The following is a 21,786-nucleotide window of genomic DNA, read 5'->3' as shown; positions in this document are numbered from 1 at the left end:
AGCAAGCTCTCACAGGCTCATAACAGCCTATGATTTCCTTCCTCATGTTTGCTTACCACAGTCTGGTGATAACAAAGCTTCTGTATATGTTTCAAAATTTGATTAAGTGCTGGCTGTAGATTTTGGAGGACAAGACAGCCTATATCTTGTTTCCACAAAATGCATTCACTCCTTTACTGAATAACATTTTTACCATATTCTTTCACTTTATATATGATTTAATAACACATCTGAACTCACATATTTTAGGTCTATTAAGGCTTGTTTTCTACTTGTTACAAAACAAACATAAACCCCTAGAAATCTGAATTTGAAATGTGTGAGTCATTTTGAACATTATCTTATTGACTCAAGTAAAAAGAATAATTTTCTATTCTCCTTCTTGAAGAAGAACAATAAGTGTTTATGATCTTTAAAATACAACAGTGTAGCCATGCTGGTTTTACAAATAAGGGAGCTAGTGGGAAAAATCACACACCAAAACAGCTTTTACTTAAAATAGTCAATTTATGGAAGAGAATTTATTTTTCGAGGAAAACTAATGAATTGTTGAAAAGTCTACTTCCAGGTTTTTTAGAAGAAAAGAAAAATCTCTAAATCCCCATGGTAAAATTGTTTGTAAAAAAGAGAAAGAAAAAAATAAAAGGATCATTTGATATGCAAAGTGGTTGGTACCTTTTAAACCTGCAGAGAATTCGGGTTCCAGTTCTTTCTCCACAAAATGTCTAGAGATTAAATACTGATAAAAACAGAAACTGCAGATGTGAGGATTCCCTTTTTTTCCTGACTCAATTCAGTTGTTTCTCTAGATAACTGTGTAAAGCTTTCTTTGAAGTCTCTGAGAGGTTGTGCTTAAATTCAAAAATTAGACTTGGCTCTGAGGACAAGTTAACATTCTGCATCCTCTTTGCTTGTCTTTTATTCATGTTATTTCTTAAAAAAGTGAAATAGCAAACCAATAAGCTTATTAGCCATAAAAGTGCTTTGGCTGCAAGTTTCTTAAATGCAGATATCTAAATGCCATATTATATGTCATACGAGCATTCTTTTATTGGTTTTCCTCTCAGTAGCAGAAAAAGGACAGCTGCTAATTACTTTTCCAACAGCCAAAATAACTCAACCTGTCTCTTTATTGGTTAAATTGGATTCTCCCCCACTTGCACTGATATTTTTTTCCCCCAATATACATGAAAAGGGGTGCAGGTCAAGTCAGATGTTATGACTATACATGTATGCAAGATTATACCAAGTATACAGACTTAGATAAAGGATGGATCCTCGACAAAAGTGTTGAAAACCACCAGCATTTTAGTCCTCTCCATGGTCAGGATAATAGGTCCTGAGTAGGCTTCTGTCTTTTCTCTGTGGTTTTCCCTTAGTTCCAAAGCAGGACCATCTTGCTGTGAAATGGGTAGTAGCATACACAATGTATTCTAACAGAATGTGACTATCTCACTAGTCTTAGGTGACCTTTTAAACTCCCACCTTGCACGTGTGTTCAGAAGAGGTTCAGAGGAGATGAATCTCAAGGAGTGTTAAAAATGTCAGCAGTGGCCTTCTGGCACTGGGGTTCTAAGCCAAATGGACTTGAACTCATTTAGGAAAGAGTGGAATGCTATTAGAAACCTTTTCTTAAAGAAGACAGAATGAGAGCTACAAGAAGTGAAGAGAGAGAAAAAATGAGACGACATGTTAATGGGGAAAAAAAAGCTAATGAAAAAGCAAAGCTGAAAATACCTTAAATCTTACAGCCTTAAAGAAAGTTAATAGAGCCTTACAAAAGCAGCCTTTTGAACAAAAAGAAGGAAATTGGCATTTCTGGTTATGTGTAAACTGCTGGGCTTGTGAGGACATGCACCATCCTGTACTGTCATGTGAGTCCCACCAGGTCCTGTTCACTTTTCTAACCAACATAAAGTAAGTTCGTACAGACAGAAAGTGTGGCAGTAGCTCTCTGGCCACAGAGAGAAACACAGCTTTCCCAGGCATCCTCCTGGGAAAGGTTGTGACAAGATCAAAGAATGAGAAACAATACTTATCTTAACTTGCTGCACCTTGTAATGTGAACATGTGGAATGTGTTATGGAGATTTGTTTACCAAAGAGTGATTTCTTAATTAGCCAATGGTGATGGTGTTTGGATTGGAGGACCAATTAGGTCCACCTGTAGCAAAGTAGGGTATAAAAGTATGGGTTTCTTAATAAAGATTGATCAGCCTTCTGTAATACTTGGAGTCTATGCTAATTATTACCTGGCTGGGGACCCACTAGATTTGAAAAGAAAGGGCATTATAGTGCACCATGGTTTGCTGCTGAGGGACCAAGAAACCAGAGCATGCCATAACCTCACTGTTTAGTAAGTTTAGTCCTATTATAAATGATACACACTTGGAGAGATGAAATTTATTGCACATTTCCACATATCATTTACATGGTGGCAATAGACAGCAAGATAAACTCCCACCCCCACTATTAAAAAGTAATGCACTGCAACAGTACCGGAGATATTAAAAGAAAAGTAGATCCAAAGACTGTTGATTGAACTGGAAAACAAGCCTCAAAATGTAAAATCTTATTATCCTTATCATGAAGACCAGCTCAATGCTGTGAGTCATCATGACTCTACAGCAATTCTTTTAACATTTCTGACAATGGTGTTTCCTCTCTAAAAGAGCAGAACAGGAGAAAATAAACCATTTTTAGTTTCTGACCTGAGGACATTTGGGACAAAGAGAAGGTGCATCTCATAGAGGCTGTTCTCTGGTTTGTTCCCAGAAAGACTTCAGCTGGAGGGGTCAGTCTTAGCGTGGCAGTGGCTCCTACCCTGACCAGCTATTCCTACAGGAATGTGTGAAGCTCCTTTCAAGCACTAGCACACTGCTTCAAGGGGATAAAGACAGATCCCTTTATCTAAAGATGGAGCTGAAAGTTTCATCTGTGATCTTCAGGACTTCCCTAAACATAACTTTTTATAAACTTAGCCATTGGGAAACCCTTTGTAGGCTGATAGTTTAAATAAAACACCAAGATTCCAATCCTAAAAATGCTAAACTCAAAAAAGGCTGAATCCTAACTCTTACCCTGCTCCTAACAAAAACCAGCTAGCTCTGATCAGAGAATGATTCCTTGGTTCCCCTCTTAATGCCTAATTTCAAGGGAGGGGAAGGGACCATGTTGCCAAAACCACACCAGAAAGACAATGGGGGCACTTAGAGGCAGAGACATGGATGCAAGGGCTGCAGAAAATAAAACAGCTTGGCAGAGTGCTACAGTCAAACAGGTACACAAATCTCTTAAGAAATACTCAAATAGTCCAAGTGCTTTGGCCCTGTGGATCCTGACAGACAAAACAGTCAAAACACATCTCCACCCTCAGGAAAGAGTAAAGGAGCCCTCAGATTCCCAAGTGCCACTTTCCCACTGGTAGAGGAATGCAAGTGAGATCCTGCCAGCCTGGCCCTGGGGGTGAGCATTGCTACTGCTCCTTTAGCAGTCTGATCCCAACATTGCATCCTGCCTCTGTAAAAACAGTGAGCCCCTTTCAGTGTACCACTGCTGCTAAATATTTAAGCTGTGATACACAACGAGCTTGTTCCACCAATCGAACTGAAACAGACACTTGGCCCACAGAGCTGGAGGCTAGATGGCCATTTAAAGAAAAGTATGCATAATTAAATTCTGTCTCATTTTATGCCTTATCCTCCTCTCCCCTTTTATCTCCAGCTACCATTAACAGGCTTCTTTTCATTCTCCCCTTCTTATCCTTTTTCCTTCTTTCCCTTTCATCCTTGTTTATGTCTTTTTCATTTTCCCCTACTTTAATTTTTTTTTTCCAAATCCTTTTGATCATCTGCCTCCTCAGCTCCCCAGTTCTTTACCCAGCTGTGTTCATGGGCTTTTCCATTTTATATCAGCTTCTCCCTCTCTTCTTTCTTACTACATTCCTATTTATTCAAATGAATTAAACTTATTCCAGCAAGCCCAGGACCTGATTTCGGCATTGTCTGGAACAAATGTTAGTCACTCTTCCCTAATGAGTAGATTTGGATGGAAACAAAGCATATGGCTAGAAGGAACAGTGTGAAAATAGGGTGATAAAATCAGTGGTATGAAAATGAATTTAATTACATTATTCTTATCATTGTATCATTCAAATGCTCATTTGCTGTGACAATGATTTCTGTTCAGCATGTGTGACATTTTAGCCATATAGTTAATGTGCACCATTGTCTCTCATCTGTTATTAAAAAGCAGTGAAAGGTTTGTCTAAATGAAATCAGATCTTCATTTGAACAGCAGGAATATAATCTTCAGAGCAAATGATCTTGCCAAGAGTGTCTGTGCAGGTCATGTATACAAATATCTGGTTTAATTATTCCCATATAAATATGCTTGCTTTCTGTAGCTGTACATAAACACATGCATCTACAAAGGCAGACAGAAATTTGGGGTAAGTAATCCAGTTACAAATTTACCTCATTATCTGTTAAACTGGTGCAAATAGAGTAATCTGCTCACTTTCACTTGCTTTCAAGCAAAGTGCCTCTGCTTTGAGTCCTCTTATAGTTTCTCAAGCTCCTAGTTTGAAACTAACACTGTTGAGGCTAAAGATTTTTTTGTCTAGCAGTCTAGCATTCTTTTTTCTAATTAAGAAAAGTGATAGTCTTCCAGTCTTCTTTACTGTAGCATCTGCACATTCCCAAGCCCTCCAGTCATGCACTGTGAGAGTAATTTGCAGATCAAATTTATACCCTTCAAATTCCATGTGTCAGAAATATCTGGAATTCAAGTTCAGAAAATAAGTGCCTTTGAGTTTACCTTATGAGACTGAAGCCTACAGGTGCTTTGGCACACTTCCTCCTGATCTGAACTGATCTCTCCTCTAAATCAGGGGATTTGTTATTTGTAACTGAGACTGGTAAGCCCCCTCTTTCCTTCCTGAGCTCTCCTTACTCAACAATGTCCTACTCTCTTCTGCACAATATCACATTCACCTCTCTCTGTTCAGTGATGATGAAAACATCACCACTCACACCAATCTATCATTCTTTCACTTAAATCTGTCCAGAACTGGTCCTTGAGGATGAACCAAAAGTCCTGCATCAAGTAAAATTATTGGCCAGAAGTAGTGGTTCTTAATACTTTTATTTTTGCCTAGAGAAGCATTAAATGCCTTTTTAAAACAAATCAGCTACTGAGGATGACATAACACAAACTCAAAGAATACCCTCAGTATGCAGTACAAAGTAGACCTCTTAAGTTGATAAAGTTACTACTCATTTCAATGTACCATCTGAAAAAACATTTTCCTGCAATTTGAAGCATTTGAAAGCATTCTAATGTTCTGTTCATTAAAACTTCTCTTTTAATATGGATCAGTCTTCTGCAAACTCCTTTATTTATGTACGAGTAATATCCATAACATTAATTACTTAAATTTTTTAAATAGTTTGCATTTTATGGACTGTAATTCATTATAAAACAAATATTACACATGAAAGCACTGATGTTTCTTTTCACTCTGAACAGAATGAAACTAATGCCACTGATACATTTTCTGATTTCTCCCACCTAAAGAAGTCAGTGAATTAAAAGAGATGTCATCAATTGAGATCAGCAATCACGTAACATACACATACATAATGAGAGCTTTCTGCACCTTCCATTGTGTCTTTTGGACTGCTCTCCTCCACTAGTATTTCTCAAATGGGCTGGACAGAAAGGACCATGAGGTATAAGCAGACCGTTCTTATTCCAAATGTCTTTTTTTGTATTAGCTATTGGTAAGTTCCACCTTTCTGTGTCAGTCACAATTGCTTTATCTCTTTCTGAGTCCCTTTAATCTGGGTCTTGAATTCCTCCACCCCTCCGTGGCATCCCACTTCATTAGTGCTTCTGTTACATGCTGGGTTTTTTCTTAACTGCACCTTTCCTTCCTTTCTTTGCTACCCTTCCACTCCTTTCCTTCCCCTGACTTTTGTTTCTCCTACAGCCTCTGCTTTGAAAACTAATCATAGAGGAAAATTAAGAAAAAATGAGAAAGAACTGTTCTCAAAGGCATCAGGAGCAGCCCAGAAATGTTTGCTTCTCAGTAAAACCTAAAATTTTCAGTGACTAGGAGAGACATTTTCACTTACATTTATCTAAGACAGATGCAGCTAATACAGCTGGTGTTCTGCTATTAGTGAAGAAAGCCTTGTGGCCAAGTGAGCTGCAACAGATTAAAGAAGCTGCAGCACATTTATGTCAAAATGGTATTTATAAAGGTCAACATATAACTGAAGACTGGTTTTGGAGAAAGTAATCATAAGTGGGCAAAAATACTGCTAAGTAATGAGAGGAGGAATAATATTCTTGGTTCTTTCTTTTTTGTGATGTGCAGAGTAACAGCTTTCTCACTTAATTGTGCCAGGCACTATGAGTGTTGCAAATATGTGACATTGTTTACATTACCTTCTTGTACAATCACTATTTTTAATATTAGCAGAAATATTGACACGCCATAGAAGCTGGACTAATTTAGTAAGTCATTCGTCTTCATGATTTTGTTGCCTCCTAACTCCTGTCATTTCATTTCTAATTCAAATTTATTATTTTACCAGTGCATTTAGTGACTGTTAGCAGAGGCAAACACACAAAGTTAAAACTGGACCTAGAAAAAGGCATGAACAAAATAGGCTGTTTCCTTTTGGTGTCTCTAACATTTACCTCAGTGCTATCTTGTAAGAGCATCTTCAGACACAGCCTTAAGGCTAAATGCAAGGCCAGTGCAAGGTCTGTAAAGACCATCCAACATAATCGATTGTAGGAATACTGCCCATTCTGCGTGGATCCAAGTCTCCCCAGACATCCTCCTTGGTTCCAGGTTTACACAAGCTGTCTTTGTATCCTTACACAAAGCCGCCAGCTGTGTCAGTCCTACCAGGAAGATGACCTGCTCTTTGTCAAACTGGATGTCCATGGTTTGGGGAATGGCCTTAGGACAGAGCCAGGCCTTACAATGTGCACAACCAGACAGTCTATTGCTCCATATTCACATCTTGACATTGTACAAGCACTGCACACTGGTTACCTACTTCAGGCAGCTCCATAGTCACCAAAATGTGGCAGCTCCCGTGAGTCACGATGGTGAACTTGCAGGGCTCAGGAGCTTTGTGTGTTCTCCATATGAAGAGAACAAACAGGCCTCACTCTGCCATTTCACCATCATCATTGCCTCATTCTGCACAGCTGCATATCAAAATCAACATGGACAAAGGGGAGCTGTCCCAAGGATAGGATGCTCAGCATCCTGGAGTGCAGCCCAAGTGCTGAGGGAGCTGCACTGCTGCTACTGCCTTCACTGGGAGCAGGACTGCTGTTCAAATAGGAACAGCACTACTGGTGGAAACATTAAAGCAGGCAAATCAGGCACAGACTTGTCTTTCTACTAGTGTGATCATGAAAATAAAAAAAAAAATTGATTTCTCTATTTGGGTTTTTCCACAGTTACTCTGTTCCATAAATTGTGCATCCCTGGTTTTGAGGCATTTCAGAGATGTTAAGCTAGTATTTCCAGTAACAGAAGCAGTTACTTCCCATTATAATATGGATTGTTCCAAAACATTTGATGCTCAGAAGGAAGGAACTCTAATCTAGAAAACTTTTATGTTGCATCAATGTTTCTGACCACAAAGGTTATACTTAATTCATTAAATTATATTCTGAAGAACTTTGTAAATTCATTGTTTTCACCTGAACCTTTGAATTTGGCAGAGGTATAGCTCTGATGTTACAGAATTGTTTTATAATCTAGATGTTTTACAATTTTGTGGTGCCTGAGCTTTAGTAGTATTCTTTTAATATTGTTTTTGTTTGTACTGTAAGGAAAATAAGGATTTTTGATAAAAAGTTGCCCCTGACGTAGAATCTGTCTGATTGGTTCCTTAACATGAAAAAATTTTCCTCAGCAATGCTCACATCTGATCACTGCATGGGAGAAGGGAGAAAGCAACATTTTCATATTTGACAGAGATTCACCTTTTTGAGAGTTGTAAGTCCTTCAAATGTGGCTTTTCATATGGGTAGTGATTTTGCCCCAAAGCACACCTGTAATTCCCATTAGTAGAGGTGTGAGAGTAAAAAAACCCCAGATTTTGCACAATGCAGATTTCCTGTGCATTAATTCCCGTTAACGTTAATCTAAGTTTCGAACAATAAGCAACAGCAGGATCAGCACTCATTTAGAAAAACAAAGTAATATGTAATGATTCACCACATCTGCAAAGCCTTCCTGAGTTTTATTTATCATGCTTTTATTTTGGCAATCACTCTTCTCATCAGAATGGTTATTTAAACTTGCAAGAGGAATCCATTTCATCATTATGTTTTAGCACATACATTTATATCCATCATAATTCTTAATCTAGACTTAATAAAATAATTTACCAGTATAATGAAAAATATTAAGTAATTGATTTTTAGCACAATAGTGCACGAAGAAGGAGAATCAATATCATCCATGGCCAAGACAAATTTCAAATTATCGTTCCCAATGCTTTAGACAAATCAATGGGTAGTTGATTTGCTACTAATTTTATTATGCGTAAAATGTTAAAAAAAATTCACTGCATGTAAATAAAGTCATTCTTTGTCTGACTACATTTCTGCTCATATTGTCTCCTGTGTTTGTTTCCCCCTTTGTCTCCTCAGAGCTACACTATTTAAATAAGCTTCCATTATTTTCAGTGGAATGACTTGCTAAAGGGAAATATTTGTGTCCCTTCACTGGACATCTGCTGTTGGTATGAAAGCAATCAAGAGGAAAAAATGATGGTATGAAGCACATTTAACTTTCACGCCTCTTCATCATTCTGCACAAGCAAACACCAACAAGAATTCAATCATAAGTACTTCAAAATATATTCCTCCTCTTTCTAAAAAAGCAGATATTAAAAAAGGAAAATAAAGAATAAGAAATAATTACTAAATAACAATAGATTTCACATGTGAAGCTTGCAACTTTTTAGTACCTCTCCTAACACACTATCACCATTAAAAAAAGCATTCAAATATTTTCAAATACTTACAAATATGAACTAAATTCTACAAATGACTAAGACAAACTGTGTAATTTAGAGAAGCCATCATTGTAACATGTAATTTACTTCTCCACAACTTTTTAACATATTAGGGTAAAAACCTGCATTCAGCACAGGTGGTGGTGTGAGAGGTTGTACTTACATCTATGCTCACATCCTGCCTCTCTGATGGATTCTGCATCACTGACTACTGGGCCTGCCTGCTTAGAATTGGCTCTGATGAGATGGTATGGCAGTGCTTTGCAGGAGTATAAATTGTTGTTGAAGTAGACTTCACGAGAAATTTTTTTTTTGAGAGACAAGATATAAACTTCCTGCCTTTCCACTCAACTACAACTGTAGGAATAAAAAAAATCTTAACTTCTTGTTCCAATAGGATCCAATTTAATAATGTCTCATGCATCTCATATGGCAATTGCATCAAAGTAAGAGCAGGAAGTTGTGTGGAGGTGCTGCTGACAGCATGAATGGTTAATTGCTAAATCAGAGTTAGTAATAAAGAGGCTGAAGGAATGATAATTCCATCCATCAATCACTGTTTTTAAGACCCACAAAAAGAACCAAAGAGGCTGCCTATTTCACTTCTTCTGTTTCACAAACTCCTAATTAGCTGTAAATGAACTTTTGGGAAAACTTAATCTTATGCCAAGGCACAGATCCTATTATCTGATGCTAATTTAGAGCTATGGAAGAAAAATGAGAAAAACACATATGAGTGAATAAACTCAAGAGAAGTTCACAGGCAGAAAGGACACTAACCTTTTACTGAATGTAGCTTTTCAGCTGGCTTTTGCTTCTGTGCATTTTTGGTGGAATGAACCCAAGATGTCAGAAATATGTTTTCCCAACTGGAAAAACCATCGGAAGGGCCCTTGCAGATATGATCAGTCAATATTAGCACTGATGGCATCAGACATTACTATTTCAGTTGTCTGCTTCAGTTTTTGCCTTTTGTGAGGATGTCTGAAGCCCAAACTCTTGTCAAGCATTTCTAGGGATTACTCCTAAAGGGAATGTTCCATCTGACAGAAGCCTGCAGAGAAACCCCCTCTAGAAAATGGTCTATCAATGAAGAGGAATGGACTAGAGTATTTTTAGCAGAAAAAATAAAATGCTATAGCTCTGCTGGTAAAACTCAGTGTGTGTTCCTTCCATTATGTAATAAGCATTAATTTATTTAGGAACAATTACTCTGTCTTGGAAGACTGAGAAGTTAGCTTACTTCACAGCACTCATCTAAATTTCGATTATTCTGGTTTCACTCCTTGACATGGTTGATTATAGAAGCACTGAATAGAAAGAATAGCAACTTGAAGTTCAAATGAGCAGGGAGAGGTGGAACAGTATGGAACTTTGAAGACAATGAAATTAAGCCTAAATTTGTAATAGAAAAGGATGTTAACCCAGATGAATGACAAGATCAAAGCAACGAGTGACAAAGATGATATTACAGTCGGTATTTGTACAGACTTTGAAGACTGAATATATGAATATTTGCAAGTATTTGCATTTAATCAATTGTGTTTCTGCTTCTTTCCTGACCAATCCTATTCAACCTCACAAATCTGAAGGTTGTACACTCTTGCTAGGTGTTTGTTTGACAGTGTTTCATACTTGGACTACTTTGCCCTCACCTCCTGAATGTATCTTCTCACAATGAGGACAGAGACACAGCAAAGGACATGCATATTTTGGGAGAAGCTAAGAACAAACAGTAAAAGAAAAACAGTGGAGATACTTTTCTTTATAAGGTATCAGAAGCTAGAATAATTATTAAAAGCAATGTAATACATTTGAATATACAAAGGTGAAAAGTGAGATGATTTTCAGTGCAGTAATGACTCTATCAGCCTCACTTGGAATACCCCTCCACACCCTCTGCCCATCTTGTCCCAGAAATATCACTTCAGCTCCCTCTGGGGCCTTCAGCTTCTGCTGCAGCTATGGTGTAGGAGCAGTGGTCTCAATACGGCTGCTCACGGACTCTGATGACCCAGGTCCCAGTGTGTGTGCTAGGCTTTATCTTGAATCTGTCTTATCACCTGGCTGCCCATCCCTTAGGGAGAAGCTGACCCTTCCTGCTCCCTGCCAGAAAGCTCAAATTTGAGGAGGCCTGTTTCTCATATATACTATACAGACTGATATATTTCTAAGAGTAGAGTGAAAAGACACAACGGTTTTAAGTTTTTGTAGATAGTTAAACACAACAGTTTTCTAATAAAATGATGACATTCAGAAGGTGAGACATAATGTGGCTTGTAGACATAAAAATACATCAAACACAATGTGGTAGGAGGTGCATGCTCTTCCTTTTCTGTACAAATCACATGAGTGGTAGAAGGAGACTGTGTGGATCATGGCATTAAAATGTTATGAGTTTACAAAATTCTACCTGCCTAGGGTACACTCTCTCTTATCTATCTTATTATAACAATTATGAAAGAGATATTCTTCTACAATTCAGTTAATTATTTTTGGGCTTGAACTAGCAGTAACCATCTCTGTACAGTGTGTTCTGTTGCTCTTTGCTTCCTTCCTGACATTCAGATCCTAAAGTTCCCCCACTGTTTTACTTGGACACTTCAGACCTTTTTCTCACTTCTATTTCAACAATTTCTGATTAAAGATTGCTACTCTCTAATGTTTTAAATACTTCTCAAAGATGTGGATGTGTTTTCTCTCTCAAGCTCCAACTATAGTTAATATCAAAGCCAGTAGTGGCCATGTAGAATTTCCTCAGCTATTATAAAAAAATGTTGGGTTTTAGCAGCTGGAATCAAAGAAGACTTCAGTTTTTATTACCACCAAATTTCAGAGTGATCAAGTGAATAAAGCAAGAGGTTCTTGGGACAAAATGGATGATTATTGTTGCTTGCACAAATAATTAGCATTAAAAAAAAGGAAAAAGGATGCAGTCATATTACACGTGGCAATATCTGATAGGGAGCAGTCACAGTTGTGACAAGTGTATCTCAGTGACAAATGAATGATCAGGGATCAGTCTAATGCCAGCACACCCCAGCAGCAATAAATAGGAAAGATAATAAGGCTCTACTGAAGATGGAACATTTTGTATGCAGCAACTTTTGCAGCTGCTTAGACTGGTTTAGATTGACCTTAGATTCCAAGCAGTTCTTTGTGGCTCCTTGGAGGAAGGGAAAGACAAGCTATGGAGTGGATGTGATCTTTTAAGGACACTACTGGAACCTCACCCTGCCCCTCAAAAAAAGGCACAGGGAGAATTTTTTGAATAAACACTGGAGAAGTTAGAGTTAAACTGAAACAGTTCTTCAGTAACAAATGAAACCATTACAGCATCTACAGATACAGATATGTTAAATGTTATGAAACAGAATATAATTGAGTATAATGCAATCAATAAATCCTGGCACTGAGATAAGCACACATACTTTTCTTTTTGTAGCTTTTGACAAAAATCAGCAGTGAAAAGGTAAAGAGCATCAGTAAAACTCTGGGTGAGAAGATAAAGCTACCTAAAGATAAGTGAATATTAGCTGCTCTGTATTTAAGAAAAAGCCCCAAATGGAAAAAGAAATTTTTGGCACATTTTTCCCTGACCTACAGAGATGATGTTATTTTTGAGTAGTTCTTCTGACCAAGGATTGCCTCTGGAATTTTCCTGAGCAGAAAAGTAGCTTTGATAAAACTAGAGAATTGGAATCATTGCCTGTCTTTTTTTAACAAAGCAAATCATACTTTCACTCACTAGCTGTACTTAGCTAAGAAAATGTGCCCCTGTCCCAGGAAGAAAATGACTTTTTCATTATATTTAAACAGCAGTGTTATTGAAAGATTTGTGAAGCTTGTCTGTCTGAGCTTTAAAACAAGATGGAGAGAGCCAGTGAAAATTACTCTTGTCTAACTCCTTGATAGTGCAAAAAATAGCTTTGAGCTGTGAGAGTGATGTTATCTGCTACTGAACCAAAAGATCAGGTGACAGCTGTGTAGCCCACATTCTTGGCCACTTAATCAGCATTGTCACGGGTCAAAAAACGGCAGGGTGTTTGGGCCTTCCTCCAATATCTGAATATGAGTCTTTGCTTTTCTATTTCTGCTGTAACATGAGCAAGAGAGTGTTCCTGCTTTGTATCATTATAGGGAAGGTGACTTCATGCTACAGATTATGCAGGGTGGCCTTGATGCCTTAGAGAATTTGAGATATGTTTACTTGTTCTTGCGCCAGTAATACAGAATGAAAAGCACTGCAAATATCACCAGCATCTTAAAGGTAACAGCTAAATAGATAAACACAATCTGTATTGTTAAGTGTAGATGTATGCCTATCCAAAGGATCCTTCCTGACATAGGTCAAGCAGACCTGTTTCCATATTATGATAAGTATTTGGACATCAGACCTCTCTAGTCAGTAATACAGTTCTTGTTCAGTTTGAAATTTTCAAAAGTCAGTTGCCAAAAGTAGTTGAGAGATCTGGAATATGGGAAAAGGTTCTGCAAGAGAATGATTAGCAAAGAGAGGGCAGCTCCACCAGTAAAGTTTCTTTAAACAGCGTAATTATTCATAATTTATCATCAGGTTGCTATATTTTCCCTCGGTGGGATGTATACAAATTTGATATTTAAAAATAAAACAAAATCTTTGCAATGAAGATTGGTTATGTGCATTTCGTACTGATGTACATTAAAACCTAGAAATTAGTTACAACCATTTCCAGATTTTCTTCTTATTCTACATGTCTTACTGTCTCATTCTTTGACTCCTTTCAGTAGGAATAATTTTATTTGTGATAACTGGCAACTCCTGTGTTCTTCAGTTGAAGTATGTCTATGTAGGTAACTGTAAACAGGTATTTCTTTGAGGTGATCCAGTTCAGGAACAGATGAGAGGTATCTAAAGTATCTGTTTGTCAGTGAAAAATAATCAGCAAAGTACTTTATTTTTTTTTTCCCATGCAGATGCTTCCAATCCTCTCTCCAGCCACAGCTTAGCCTTTAATGAACTTTCTTGAATGCATTCTTGGAATCAAATCACCAATGAACCCGTGGGTTTTGTCTAGTCTTTTCCTGATGCTCCAGTTCTTTTAGTACAGCTTCTGGACAGTTCTTATGCATGCTCCAGTGCTGAACACAGTGCAACACAGCTCACCATTCCCAATCAGCCACACATGACCTGTGTTTTCTATTGTTCTTGTTGGCTTAGCAATTCCCTGGAGCTCAGCTGTTTCTTAGATTTGCTGTAATTAAAGCAGACTGGTTGTGTGTTTGAAGGTCAAGCACTTTAGCCTCACTCCCAGTGTGACTGTGACCAAACACTCTTATAATGCTCTTCTGTAATCCTCAGAACTTGGCAACTCTCTATCTCATCTTCTCTAAACTAGCATCAGATAGCTGTGGATATAGGCATGGATTTTTCCAATTCCCCCTAACAAAGACAGGGTGGAGAGCTGCTGTTACATGTCTGAACATATAACTTTGCCACACTGCATGGCTGATCAGACATATGATTTCATGTGCCTCTGGAAATTCAGAACCGAGAGAGGTCTTCATTAGCCTAAACATTGGTATAACTGCTCATTTCTGGATTTTTAGTGGCAGATATACCAGCAGACAAATCTTAAAGTTTATTTCGTTGCAAGTTAAATTATTTATGACACTTCTTGAGATTTTCTAAGTTTTGTGTTACAAAGGTAACACTTTCTAGATCAGCTATAGCTTCTCATTTTTGGAAGCTATAACTGCAGCTTTTAAAGAAAATAGAAATTACCTCAATTATGTAACCATGAAAAAAAATCAAAATTTTTAAAAAATTGAATTTTTATTGTAAAACATCCATAAATTACCAAGGCTTCGGGGAATTAAGGCAACGTCTTTTTTGGGGGAGGGCGGGAGGAAACTGAAGTTCTGGGCAAACAATGAACTCAGGGAACAGTTGCTATTGCAAAGAAGAGTCTGACGTCAGGAACACAACAATTAATGCTATTCTGCCCCCTTGCGTTACCTCTGGAGCAGCTGCCATAGCCCCGCACACCCCGAAGTTCGCGTCCCCTCGCGAAGGGACACGCACCGAGTCGCAGACGCACCACCCAAAACATAACAGAGCAGCGTCCCGAAAACAACGCGGTTGGGCGATCACTGCAAACGATACAGGTGTGCGCCCAAGCTCGGACCTCATGTGTGTAGAAACAGTTCAGAATACGCACAAATCTCTAAATATGCCGGAGCTCGCACGGCCGTGCGGGGGATGGGTACAGTTTGGAGTTCCATGGAAAGCGGCAGCGAAGCCGGCTAACCACATGGAAAAGCAGCGTGGAAAACAGAGGAGCTGTGCTGGAGAAAAATCAGAACCTAGAACCTGAGCTCAAGCTTTTAAAACCAGCATTATCCAAATTCTTGCTTTTATCGTTTTAGTAACCCACACGGAATAAACAAGGCATTAAATTTGGCCACAGTTGCACTTCAAAGGAAAACCTTTCTTTGAAAGCGAGAACCAACAAAAATATTTCCACCTCTAGAACTCCGCTTTAGTTTTAAAACTGTTTTAAAACCAGCAAACATCCTTGCAGTGCCATGGACACCGGGAGCCGGAGCCCCAGCGGGAGGACGGCTGTCATGCAGCTGTATTTCATACGTGACGCGGAGATAAATGCCAGAAGTCACAAGCTGCAAATGAGGAGAGATAATTGCCATTTTCATGTGATTTTATTTCCATCACTCCCTCTCTAACCCTGCTAATTCCTGACGTTATCCTTCACCCGCAGGACTAAGAGCTGCGCCCGTGTCTTGAACCGGGGGCCGGGCTGGGCGCTCTCCAGAGATCCCTTCCCGAAGCGCTCCGGAGGGGCGAAGGGTGGCTCTTACCGAGGGCTAGGCGAGGAGATTAAGTTTTATGAGCAGCACGCCAATGCGAAGCAATTAATGTACACGACAGTGCCGCTCCTCGCCAGCCCGGAGAACCCATTTACATCTCAATTTCCTCTCGGTATTAGCCGCTCGCTGTGCGGGCAGGGCTCTCACGCTTGCGGTTCCCGCGGAAGGCTGAGCGGTGGCCTCCAACTAGTTCTTCCGACAGGCTCCAGACCGCCTGTACAAACAAACCGAAGCGCTTATGGAAAGCCGGCGCTCTGCCCCTCTCCTGCGCTTCCCTTTCCCTGTCCCGGTGCTCGGAGCAGCGCCAGAGCGGCGGGGCGGGGGCGAGACCGCTCCCCCGGGGCCGGACCGCTCGCTCCGGCTGGGCCCCGTCGCGGCGGGGCAGAGACCAGCGCCGGCCACAACTTCAGCGCCTGCGGCTCTGGCTGGGGCCGGCCCGCGGCAAAGTTACCGAGACGCCTAGCTTAGATTTATTTTTTTTCTTTCTTTGGCTCCTTCTTCTCTTCCCCCCGCGCTGTCCGCGAACTTTCGACATCGTCCTGCCTGGCACGCAGCCACCACCTCCTCAGCCGAGTGGCGCTCGGGGCAGCGGGGCGGGAAGGAGACCCGAGCGCTTCGCCCCCGCAGGCGGCGGCCGCCCCCGAGCTGCTGTCGGCGACGGGGCCCGGCCGCCTCGCCCTCTAGCGGGGGAGAGCGGCGGCGCCGGCGGCTGGGCGTGACTTTCCCCGCTCCCTTCAGCCCGCCCGCCCGCCGGGGGGGACCGCGAGTCAGTCAGGGAGCCGAGCTGAGCTGGGACCAGCGGCGGCGCCGGCCGAGGAGGCTCCGCGATTAAGCGTGCCCCCCCGGGCACCGGGGGAGGCGAGCGGCGTCCGCACGGCCCCCGGGGCAGCGCCGCGGCCGGAGGAAGGCAGACGGGTGGGCGGCCGCCGGCCACTTCGCACCCTCTTGCCTGCCCGTAAGAGCGGAGAGAGGGCGAGGAGGGAAGAACAGCCCGCGGGGCACCAAGTGCGGGAGTCCGGCTGCCCCCTCCTCTCCTGCCCCACCGGTCTGGAGGGGGGCGAGAGGGGCGCCTCCTACTTTGGCAAACACTTTGGCACTTTGCTGGATTCGGAGCGGGAAGGGCTGGAAATATGGGGAAAGTTGGAACTTGCCTGGTTACTTTGGCCGGACTTTTTCTGGCAGCGGGAGCGCAGACGTTCACAGGTAAGGAGTCGGCTCGCCAGCCCGAGGCCGGGTAGCCTCCCCGGGGGCCAGGCGGCGGAGGGGCAGGGGGGAGCGCCGGCACTTCGGAGGCGGTGGGGGTTTGGTTTTGTTTCTTTGGTTTTTCTATATACTTTTCTTTTTTCTTTTTTTTTCTTTTTTTTTTTTTTTTTTCCCATCCCCATCCGCCTGACGGGTCTGACACTTCGGATCCGCTGCGTCGATGGGGTGAAAAAGTGTCCCGAGGAGCAGCGGTGCTGGGATGCCGCTCCGCTGGCGCCCCTGAGCCCCTGACACGGAAGGTCAAGAGGCTGGTGGGGCTCGGACAGCCCTAGGGCAGGGCTGGAGGGACGGGCGGGACTCGGACTCGCTCCGGCGTTTTTCCGCCGCTGACTTCCCGAAAGTTTCCCGCTGCCCCGGCACGGGAGGCGGCGGGGCGAGGTGAGCCGGTCCCCGGCGCTCCGCCCGGCGCCGCGGTTGGCCACGGGGGAAGGAGGAGGAGGGCTTGCGGTGCTGCCCGCGGGCCCCGCGGCTCTGCCCGCCCGCCGGTGCCTGGGCACGGGCCCCGCCGCTCCCCGCCCTGGCGCTGCCCGGAGGTGCGGCTGTGAGACACCGGGGGAAAGCCCCGGCCCCGCGCTTTGTGCAGTCCCCAGAGCAGCCCCTGAGAGGGCAGGGCAGGAACCGCCCGCGTCCGATGGGTGCCGGCACCCACAGCCAGGAGCAGCCCCCGAAGTGCCCCATCAGCGGCGGCGTTCCTCTGTTCCCCGAAGCCCAGGACCTGCAGATGGTTATTTCGGTCTCGAGTCCCCTGCCTGCACCCCTGTCTTATTTATATGTTGGAGAAACCCGTAATTTTAGACAGAAATTTGGATTGTGAAATAGTTCTTCCTGCAAAGAGTAACTTCAGAGTTCTTTTTGGTGTGTTTTGTTCCTAACATGAAGTTAGTGCAACTGAAAGCACGTTAAATTGAAGACATCTGGTCCTCAGTTCGCGCGAAGTGTGCTTTGATCTGGTGGGAAGCAATCCCTCTGACTCCTTGTTGTTCAGGCTGCAGAATAGTTTATATTTTGCACATTACATGTTGCATCTATGGGGCACTGTAGCTAAACCAAGTTTTATGGCTCGGAGGTGGTGGTCTACTATAGAACTTACTAAAAAAAAAAAATATATTTCTGGTTTTATGTTTGATTCCATGGACCTCTTGAAAATGTAGCTGCATTTCCCCTAGCTTCTTGGGAGCATTTTTACTGTAGATGAGACAGAAGATCTCCAAGTAGAAAAACGTTGTGTTCCAAGGTGATATGGAACAATGATGAAATATTTTCCAAATTCCCGTTAGAAGGAGGGTATGCTCTGCAGCGAATTACGAAACTGGACTCAGTTATATTCGCTCTACAGCTCATTAATGTTGGCAGTCTAGTGTCCAGACTTCAATGGGAGCACTTGGTTTATTAAGATAAATCTGTAACTCGCTGCTGACCTGTGTGAACTGTCTAACTTTTTGTTTAAAGTTAAGCTGGGGCTATCTCTTCCTCTGGATATTGAAGTGGCTTGTGCATGCGATGTGCTGATACTGTACTGGGATCAGCACTGAGGTGCTGTTCGTGTTGCTGAAGAACAATCCCACATTACTGTTTGATTTGTATCTGTTGTATTCATTTACCTGACGTGCTGTGGAGAGAGCAGTGCTGTAAACCGTGAACAATTCACCAGTGACTAGTGCGTGCAGTTATTCCAAGGGTGCAGTTCCACACCATCTGAAGTACTCAGTACAGTGGTTTCTATGTACAGTGAGGTGGCAAGGGATGCAGAATCTGCCCAGTTTTCTCCCCATGTGTTTTTATGTATGCGTATACTAAGTATTGAAGGTAAAGATTATTTGTGAAGACGCATGTACAGAATTTTTTCTTTCTAGTGTTCATTCTCGGCACTTGGAACAAAATTGATGAAATTTCCATTTTTGTGCTTTACCACATGAAGCCTGTGTGTGGGTATAATTTTTGCTTGGGGGAAAAATAATGCTGTTTCTTTTGTTAAAACCTTGATGGATCAGCGTCATAGAAATTAAATGACAGAAAAATCCATCCTTGAGTTGGGTAGTTATCTTTTGTAATAGTTGTCCCTTATTGCAAAAGGGAGTTATATGACTAACCTATGAAAAGTTTAAAAACAAACAAAGGAAAAAGAAACAAAACCAACTTCACACATGCTCTAAGCATAGAATAGCAGTGTGTGAATTGAGTGCCTGTGGCATTTATAGTTCTATTTTTATTTTGTACCCTTTTCTAAACTGACTGATTTGTTTCACAAAGATTGGTTCTAGTGTTATCTTCAGCAATTGTCTTATTTGAGTTTCTTATTTAGAAAATAATCTTACTGAAAGATCAGATCTTGGCTTTTTAAGGCCTGGGAGCTTTCAAGTAATCTTTTGAAAGCAGCTTAACAGTTAATAACAATGAGATTTTCTCTGAGTCCTTAACTAAAGATTTTAAAATTCTGGATTCATCAGTTCAAGAAGTAAATGATCTCAAGAATTTGAGTTTTAGAGATGCTACTGAAAACATTGTCTTAAATGGACAGTACTACTTATCCAAAATTTTTTAAAGTAGCTGGACTCTGCAAGATTAGTTTTGGGTTATTTAACTATTTTTTACTTTCTTTCTGAGAAACGATAGCACACCTAATTTAGCTGGTTTTGTTTATAATTTTAGCAAAATGTTATTATGTCAGTCTCCTGTGAAGACTGAATGTTAATATTACTAAAGTTCCTGAAAAGTGGTGTTCAGTCATAGAAAATGGCACTTGACTCCACCATCTTTCTTCGTCCACCTGCTTGGTGGTTATTCAGGCTAGAGACAGCAATTCACTCCTGAAGGGATTTAGGTCAAACATAGAGATGGGGAAAGTTAAAAGAGACATTGTAAACATAAATATTTGGTCTCCATAAAATTAAGAGTCTGGATGGGATGATTTCTGCCAAATACAAAAATGGGGAGCTGAAATTGAAAGCAAGGAAATGTGTAATAGAACTTGGAAACTGTGTTTTTATGAAGGCATTCCTATTCAGGTAGATGTAAATGTGCACACAGCCTGGATTCTGAAATTGGTGTTTCTTGGTTACAGCCTGACTCTTACGGAGGGAGGGCTATTATTAGTCTGTTATATTCACTTTTGCTGTGAAAAGCACCAAGGTTATATATCAACGCTCTTTTTGTGGCACTGGTTTAAAAAGTTTTAGTTTTTCTCTGAGAACGAATGAGTCTTGTTGCAGTGAGAGGGATGGACAGGCTGATTAAAAATACTTGTGGGAGTCCCTTTGTTATGAACCAGGACTAGTGGCAATTATGAAGAGAAGAAAAGGAGGAAAAGTGCTGTACAAAATTTGAAAATTATTTTTCCTAGTGAGTAGTAAAGCCTTTACATAAAGAATAGTAATTCTCAAGCTGTTTAATGGATTAAGAATACAAAACCTTGCATTCTGAATAGATGTTGTGCCTTAGACTCATCTGTTCATTTTTGGGTGTAGGCACTTTAAAAAGAAGGATCGCATTTTCCAGAAAAGTGATGTAAGGAAGAAGTTTGACATGCTGAAGTTGAAACTTACTGTGATCATGTTGATGTTTGGTGACTGCAGAGAAAAGAAAGAATATAGGTTAAGTCTTCACAGGCCCTATCCTAGCTGAAATGAAGCTCCTGGCAATGCCTAGAAAATAAGTTTCTGATATAATTAGCTGTGTTTAAAGAGATTTCTCAGAGTATTCAGGATCTCTGTTTGAAAGTCTGTGTTAGCTATTCTGAACGCTTTAGCAACAAAGAACTCTTAAGTGTAGTTATATCTCACTTTAGCAAATTCTGCTTTTGTTTGCGTTATTTATTCCACCTGCTTTTCTTTCTCTCCTCACATCCATCAAGTCTGTATTCCTGCATCTTCTAAGGGAAGTAACAAATGCCAGTGGAGATGCAGCTTTATTAGTGGCTGATGCAGTTTGTCAGCTCAGCTACAAAGCTATTCCAGCCACAGGTCACAGCATGGACTTGGCCTCACTAAACAGTGGGAGCTGTGGGGGAAGGTTCTCAAACCAAACTTCCCACTCTTCACAGATTTTTGCTGCTGCTATTGCATCTGTGAGGTGAATAGGTGAATGAATTGATTTCTGTTTTACATCTAAGATAATTCTTATTTAAAATACTCCAGCAGATGAATGGAAGCATTTTGAAAAATCTGCTTCTAAGTGTGATGTTGTTTTTAGTTTTTGGGGTTTTTTTAAAAACTTTTTGCAGTTATAACAAATGAGGTAAAGTTTGTCTTCCCATGTGAACTGAGATGTGCTTTAGAATGCTTCAGGTAGAAATGAGTCAAGGCTTTGGAAGTGGCACAGTTCATCATAAAAGAAACTGTGGTGTGTATGTTTGGTTTTTTTTAAAAATTATTTTATTTAGCTGTTCTGGTTTCAAAAGATAGTAATGAAAGATCATCAGAAATTAAAAATGAATCTTAAAAATTACTGCAAGGATGTAGTAACACTGGGTGAAAAAAATGCTATGGTGTTCATTTGGTCTCATGAGTTAGCAGTTGTCAGAATTTATGAGGAAAACAAATCATAGTTCCTGAAACAATGTAAGTGCATATAGTATATGAAATAATAATATCTTCAGTGCT

At 40.9% G+C, this 21,786-nt stretch overlaps 1 protein-coding gene across 11 annotated transcripts in view; it reads left to right on the top strand.

Moving 5' to 3' along the window:
* The first annotated feature begins 15,877 nt into the window (after positions 1-15,877).
* The window catches only part of PTPRM (protein tyrosine phosphatase receptor type M), a 443,069-nt gene continuing 437,160 nt past the window's right edge, over positions 15,878-21,786 (top strand). For 5 of the 11 annotated variants that reach the window (XM_074548755.1, XM_074548750.1, XM_074548732.1 and 2 more), the window contains exon 1: positions 15,884-17,128. In XM_074548755.1, the coding sequence (XP_074404856.1) occupies positions 17,056-17,128 (73 nt within the window). In that variant the 5' untranslated portion in view covers positions 15,884-17,055. Of the gene's footprint in view, positions 17,129-21,786 lie in introns of all 11 variants that reach the window. The other 6 variants (XM_074548743.1, XM_074548708.1, XM_074548687.1 and 3 more) reach the window with 3 other exon arrangements.

The sequence above is a fragment of the Zonotrichia albicollis genome, chromosome 1 (assembly GCF_047830755.1).
Source record: "Zonotrichia albicollis isolate bZonAlb1 chromosome 1, bZonAlb1.hap1, whole genome shotgun sequence".
In the NCBI taxonomy this organism is placed as follows: Eukaryota; Metazoa; Chordata; class Aves; order Passeriformes; family Passerellidae; genus Zonotrichia; species Zonotrichia albicollis.
The sequence above is the reverse complement of the archived record's forward strand: the minus strand, read 5'-3'. Positions and strand labels throughout refer to the sequence as shown.